The sequence below is a fragment of the Hylobates moloch genome, unplaced genomic scaffold (assembly GCF_009828535.3).
Source record: "Hylobates moloch isolate HMO894 unplaced genomic scaffold, HMol_V3 SCAFFOLD_14, whole genome shotgun sequence".
Taxonomy (NCBI): Eukaryota; Metazoa; Chordata; class Mammalia; order Primates; family Hylobatidae; genus Hylobates; species Hylobates moloch.
Genome location: NW_026652289.1, coordinates 73455899 through 73462984, shown reverse-complemented (window position 1 = coordinate 73462984; position 7086 = coordinate 73455899). Strand labels below are relative to the sequence as shown.

Genomic DNA, 7086 nt, shown 5'->3' with positions numbered 1-7086 from the left:
TTGGCCCCGAGGCCTTGCTAGATTGTGATCTCTCTGAAGTGGAGCTGTGTCCTTTGTCTTTGAATTCTCGAGTCCTTTGGGTGGATGGATGGATGGATGGATGAGGTGTGTGGGCACAGCCAAGTGACAGGTTGTGGCCTTCCTGTGTATCACTTCATTCTCTCCTTCCCCTGTCCCTCAGTACAAATATATTCCACACTCCATTGAGCTGGGGCTCCTAAAGGTTTTATCCACTTGGCTGCCAAGGAAGGCACTGGACAACAGCCAGCTCTCTCTCAGAGAGCCCAGCTGACAGAAACTAGCTGTGACCGCACAGACAGTAGGAGTATGCAAATGTTCCTCCTTGTCCACATTTCTTGTTTGTGTCCCAAGGAGCTATTTCCCTCTTAGCCAGATCTGGAGTTTCAGGGCAGGCCTGGCAGTGCTGAGGCTGCTAAAGATGGTCTCTCAGGCTTATTTCTGAGGCCGGCTGAGTCTCCGGAGTTTCTTGAGTTGACTGAGCAGCTCAGAGATAAAAGCCTGAGGGAGAAAGAGGAGTGAGACCAAGGCTTGGGATCACAATTCACCCCCCACCCTGCCCTCCCTAATCTTCCCCTGCCCCTGACTCCCCAGAGAAGGGAGAAGGACCCACAGCCAAACCTTCCCTTCAAATACTACTCATTAGCTGCCTCCCCCATTGGGCCTCCTCTTACCCCAGACCAGCAGAACATCCCTTACCTCTGTGGGGTGGGGGCAGTTCCCGAGAATGGCCTAGATAGGAGAGAACACAGAGAGGGCCCCAAGTCACAGCACTTTTCCGCAAGTCCCCACCAATCTCCCAAGAATTCTCCCCTCTGGATTGGTTCTCTCCACTCCACCAAAGGAGGCAGAACCTGGGTTTCTGGGTTCCCACTGACCCAAGGCCAGCTTCTAGCCCCCATCCTACCTCCAGCTGAGTCTTCTGCTCCTCTGTGGATAGATCCATGAGAGCTTCCAGGTCAATCTCAGGCTCAGAAGGGGTTGCTTGATCCTATTGGGAAATCACATGGGTCTCAGAGGGGCCTGACCAGCCGGTGCTGGAATGAAGGTTACTGTCAGGGACTCAACCCATCTCTCTCCAATTTCCCATGGTTAGACTTTCTCCTCACTCAGAACACCCATTCAGTTTTCCATTCAACAGTAATTTACTAAACATATACTATATTTTGGCCGGGTGCAGCAGTTCATGCCTGTAATCCCAGCACTTCGGGAGGCTGAGGGAGGCAGATCACCTGAGGTCAGGAGTTCAAGACCAGCCTGGCCAACATGGTGAAATCCTGTCTCTACTAAAAATACAAAAATTAGCTGGGCATGGTGATGGACGCCTGTAATCCCAGCTACTTGGGAGGCTGAGGCAGGAGAGTCACTTGAACCCGGAACCTGGGAGGCAGAGGTTGCAGTGAGCCGAGATTGTGCCACCGTACTCCATCCTGGGTGACAGAGGGAGACTGTGTCGCAAAAAAAATAAAAATAATAAAAAAGTTAAAGACATCTGATAACGGACTGTTACCCAAAAAATACAAAGAATTGGCCGGGCGCGGTGGCTCACGCTTGTAATCCCGGCACTTTGGGAGGCCGAGGCAGGCGGATCACGAGGTCAGGAGATCGAGACCACAGTGAAACCCCGTCTCTACTAAAAATACAAAAAACTAGCCGGGCGCGGTGGTGGGCGCCTGTAGGCCCAGCTACTCGGAGAGGCTGAGGCAGGAGAATGGCGTGAACCCGGGAGGCGGAGCTTGCAGTGAGCCGAGATTGCGCCACTGCACTCTAGCCTGGGCGACAGAGCGAGACTCCGTCTCAAAAAAAAAAAAAAAAACAAAGAATTATTGACCAGGCACAGTGGCTCACGCCTGTAATCCCAGCACTTTGGGAGGCTGAGGTGGGTGGATTATTTGAGGTCAGGAGTTTGAGAGCAGCCTGGCCAACATGGCGAATCCTGTCTCTACTAAAAATGCAAAAAGTAGCCGAGCCTGGTGGCACATACCTGTAATCCCAGCTATTCGGGAGGCTGAGGCAGGAGAATTGCTTCAACCAGGGGGTGGAGGTTGCAGTGAGCGAAGATCGTGCCACTGCACTCCAGCCTGCCTGGGCAAGTCTCTGTCTCAAAACAAAACAAAAGCTGGCCACAGTGGCTCATGCCTGTAATCTCAGCACTTTGGGAGGCCGAGGCGGGTGTATCATTTGAGGTCAGGAGTTCGAGACCAGCCTGGCCAACATGGTGAAACCCCGTCTCTACTGAATATACAAAAATTAGCTGGGTGTGGTTGCGCATACCCGTAATCCCAGCTACTCCGGGAGCTGAGGCAGGAGAATCGATTGAACCTGGGAAGCAGAAGTTGTAGAGAATGGATCGCAAACACTGCACTCCAGCCTGGGTGACAGAACAAGACTGTAAAAAAAAAAAAAAATTAAATTACAAGAAGAAGATGAACAACACAATTGAAAAATGGACAAAAGATATGAACAGACACCCCACTAAATAAGATATATAGATGAAAAGTGAGTGTATAAAAAGATGCTCAACATCATATGTCATTAGGGAATTACAAATTAAAACATTCATTCATTCATGTCATTCATTGCTGGTGGGAATGCAAAATGGTATGGCTACTTTGGAAGACAGTTTGGTGGTTTCTTACAAAACTAAACTTTTTTTTTTTTTTGAGACAAAGTATTGCTCTGTCACCCAGGCTGGAGTGCAATGGCATGATCAATGCTCACTGCAGCCTTGACCTCCCAGGCTCAAGGGATCCTCCCAAGTAGCTGGGACCACAGGTGCACACCACCACACCCAGCTAATTTTTTATTTTTTTGTAGAGACAGAAGTCTCAATATGTTGTCCAGGCTGGTCTCAAACTCCTGGTCTGAAGTGATCCTCCCGCCTCTGCCTCCCAAAGCACTGGGATTACAGGCGTGAGCCACCATGCCCAGCCCTAAACACACTCTTACCATGCAGTCCATTAATTGCACTCCCTTGGTATTTACCCGAATGAGATGAAAACACATTCACACAAAAACCTGCACACAGATGACTGGGCGCAGTGGCTCACGCCTGTAATCCCAGTACTTTGGGAGGCTGAGGCGGGCTGATCACGAGGTCAAGAGATTGAGACCATCCTGGCTAACACGGTAAAACCCCGTCTCTACTAAAAATACAAAAAATTAGCCAGGCGTGGTGGTGGGCACCTGTAGTCCCAGCTACGCGAGAGGCTGAGGCAGGAGAATGGTGTGAACCTGGGAGGCGGAGCTTGCAGTGAGCCAAGATGGCGCCACTGCACTCTAGCCTGGGCGACAGAGCGAGACTCCGTCTCAAAAAAAAAAACACAAAAAAAACCACATGCACACAGATGATCTATAGCAGCTTTATTCATAATTGCCAAAACGTGGAAGCAACTAAGATAGTCTTCAGTAGGTGAATGGATAAACACCTGGTATGTCCAGAGAATGGAATATTATTCACTGCAAAAATGAATGAGCTATCAAGCCAGGAAGAGTCACGGAGGAACCTAAAATGCATATGATAGTTAAATAAGCCAGTTTGAAGCCAGTCACAGTAGCATGCACCTGTATAGTCCCAAGGAGTCTAGCCTGGGCAAAAAGGTAGAGACCCTGTCTCAAAAAAAAAAAGAAGAAGCCAACCTAAATGCTCTATGATCCCAACAGTAAGACCTGCTGGAAAAAGTATGGCGATAGTAAAAAGATCAGTGATTGCCACAGGGGTAAGAGGGAGGAGGGACAAGTAGACCACAGGGGATTCTCAGGACAGTGAAACTCTTCTGTATGACACTATAACGGTGGATACGTGTCATGCACATTTGTCCAAAACCATAGAATGTACAACACCAACAGTGAAGCCTAATTTAAACCATGGACTTTGGTTGATAATGATGTGTCAATATAAATTCATTGATTGTAACAAATAATATATAACCTTGCTGCTGGGTGGGGGATATTGGGGGAAGCTATACATATGTGGGGGCAGGGAGATATGGGAAATATCTTTTACCTTATGCTGAATTTGTCTGTGAACCTAAAACTGCTCTAAAAAACAGGCCTATTAAAAAAGGACATGAGCTCAAATATAATTAATAAAATTAATATTTTACTGCTTCAACAAGGACGTTCTTTCTGTTATCTTTTCATTTACCCATTTTACAGATGAAGAGGACTTTCTTAAGTGAAAACGATGTAGTAGTGAAGAAGACGACTACTAGTACAATTTAGTGCCACCTTTTTGATTCACGTGAAGGGCCACTGTTGCTTTTGCATTATCAGCACAAATGTCAACATACCGAAAAAGGCAAACAAAATCTTAGCATTGGCCAGGCGCGAGGCTGAGGCAGATGGATCACTTGAGGTCAGGAGTTCGAGACCAGCCTGGCCAACTTGGTGAAACCTCTATCTCTACTAAAAATACAAAAATTAGCCAGGTATGGTGCCATGTGCCTGTAATCCCAGCTACTTGGGAGGCTGAGGCAGGAGAATGGCTTGAACTCGGGAAGTGAGCCAATATTGCGCCACTGCACTCCAGCCTGGGCGACAAAGCAAGACTCTCTTTCTCAAAAAAAAAAAAAATTTTACCATTATTATGAAAATAATCACAGAACCTCTGAAAGAGTTCTTGGGAACCTCCATGGCTCACCAGACCACACTTCAAGAACTGATATGTTATCCATTTTTCTGTTGAGATTTTCAGTTTTTTTCTTACTGACTTAAGAACTCTTTAATTTACTGAATTCAGATTAACCCTAGATTCCACATATGATGGAAATAGCTATTGTGCTGGAGCGGTGCTGTTGGGGAAATACATGTATGTGTTTATATAGTTAAATCTAATGGTATTTTCCAGTGTGTATTGCTTTTGTTCGAGACCATCCTGAATGAGATGGAGTGTTGCTCTTGTTGCCCAGGCTGAAGTGCAATGGCATGATCTCGGCTTTCCGCAACCTCCGCCTCCCGGGTTCAAGCAATTCTCTTGCCTCAGCCTCCCGAGCAGCTGGGATTACAGGCATGCACCACCATGCCTGGCTAATTTTGTATTTTTAGTAGATATGGGGTTTCTCCATGTTGGTCAGGCTGGTCTCGAACTCCCGACCTCAGGTGATCTGCCTGCCTTGGCCTCCCAAAGTGCTGGGATTACAGGCATGAGCCACTGTGCCCGGCGCTTTTTTTTTTTTTTCAGACAGGGTCTTGCTCTGTCACCCAGGCTGGAGTGCAGTGGTGCGATCACGGCTCACTGCAGCTTCAACTTCCCGGGCTCCAGCAATCCTCCCGCCTCAGCTTCCTGAGTAGCTAGGACCACAGATGTGCACCACCACGCCCAGCTGATTCTTATATTTGTGGTACAGATGTGGTTTCACCGTGTTGCCCAGGCTGGTCTCTAACTCCTGAGCTCAAGCAATCCACCCACGTCGCGCTCTGTCGCCCAGGCTGGAGTGCAGTGGAGCGATCTTGGCTCACTGCAAGCTCCGTCTCCCGGGTTCATGCCATTCTTCTGCGTCAGCCTCCCGAGTAGCTGGGAGCTGGGACTACAAGCGCCCGCCACCACACCCAGCTAATTTTTTTGTATTTTTAGTAGAGACGGGGTTTCACCATATTAGCCAGGATGGTCTCCATCTCCTGACCTCATGATCCGCCCGCCTTGGCCTCCCAAAGTGCTGGGATTACAGGTGTGAGCCACTGCACCCGGCCTTTTTTTTTTTAAATGCTTAACAAATTCTTCCCATACTGACTTGGATACATATTTTATATTCACGTTTACAATTTTTCACTGTTTTGAGAATTTCTTTTTTTTTTTTTTTTTTTTGAGGCAGAGTCTTACTCTGTTGCCCAGGCTGGAGGGCAGTGGCACAATCTCAGCTCACTGCAACTGCCCCATCCCAGGTTCAAGTGATTCTCAATGCCTCAGCCTCCTGAGTAGCTGGGACTACAGGAGTCCGCCACTGGGCCTGGCTAATTTTCGTATTTTTATTTAATTAATTAATTAATTTATTTATTTATTTATTATTATTTTTTGAGACGGAGTCTTGCTCTGTTGCCCGGGCTGAAGTGCAGTGGTGCGATCTCAACTCACTGCGACCTCCGCCTCCTGGGTTCAAGTGATTCTCCTGTCTCAGCCTCCCGAGTAGCTGGGATTACAGGCGTCCGCCACCATGCCCAGCTAATTTTTGTATTTTTAGTAGAGACAGGGTTTCACCGTGTTAGCCAGCCTGGTCTCGATCTCCTGACCTCGTGATCCACCCACTTCGGCCTCCCAAAGTGCTGGGATTACAATTGTGAGCCACCGTGCCCGGCCATAAATTTTTTTTTTTCTTTGAGATGGAGTCTCTGTTGCCCAGGCTGGAGTGCAGTGGCTTGATCTCGGCTCACTGCAACCTCCACCTCCCGGGTTCAAGCAATTCTCTTGCCTCAGCCTCCTGAATAGCTGGGATTACAGGCACCTGCCACCATGACGGCTAAGTTTTGTATTTTTAGTAGAGATGAGGTTTCACCATATTGACCAGGCTGGTCTTGAACTCCTGACCTCAAGTGATCTGCCCGCCTTAGCCTCCCAAAGTGCCGGGATTACAGGTGTGAACCACTGCGCCTGACCGAGAATTTCACCTTTCACATTTGATCAAATCCTTTGCAATTTACTCAACATACATGCCCAGTGCCTATTATTTACCTGGCATTGTGAACTTGGGAACTTCAGTGAGCAAAACAAAGATCCTGCCTCAAAAAGTCTATATCATGGTGGCAGTCAAGGAGACATAATAAAAAAAGACATAATAAGTCATTAAGTTACATAGGCTGGGTGCGGTGGCTCACGCCTGTAATCCCAGCACTTTGGGAGGCCGAGGCAGGTAGATCACGAGATCAGGAGATCGAGACCATCCTAGATAACACGGTGAAACCCCGTCTCTACTAAAAAAAAATACAAAAAAATTAGCCGGGCCTGGTCGTGGGTGCCTGTAGTCCCAGCTACTCAGGAGGCTGAGGCAGGAGGAGAATGGCGTGAACCCGGGAGGCGGAGCTTCCAACCTGGGAGACAGAGCGAGACTCCGTCTCAAAAAAAAAAAAAAAAAA

The 7086-nt window shown here is 48.0% G+C and overlaps 1 protein-coding gene across 1 annotated transcript in view; it reads right to left on the bottom strand.

Moving 5' to 3' along the window:
- Window positions 1-209: 209 nt before the first annotated feature.
- PPP1R14D (protein phosphatase 1 regulatory inhibitor subunit 14D) overlaps window positions 210-7086 on the bottom strand; it is a 39709-nt gene continuing 32832 nt past the window's right edge. The window contains exons 4-6 of the mRNA XM_032174124.2: window positions 926-1009; window positions 718-750; window positions 210-519 (exon numbers count right to left, since the gene is read on the bottom strand). Of these exons, the coding sequence (XP_032030015.1) occupies window positions 454-519; window positions 718-750; window positions 926-1009 (183 nt within the window). The 3' untranslated portion in view covers window positions 210-453. The remainder of the gene's footprint in view (window positions 520-717; window positions 751-925; window positions 1010-7086) is intronic.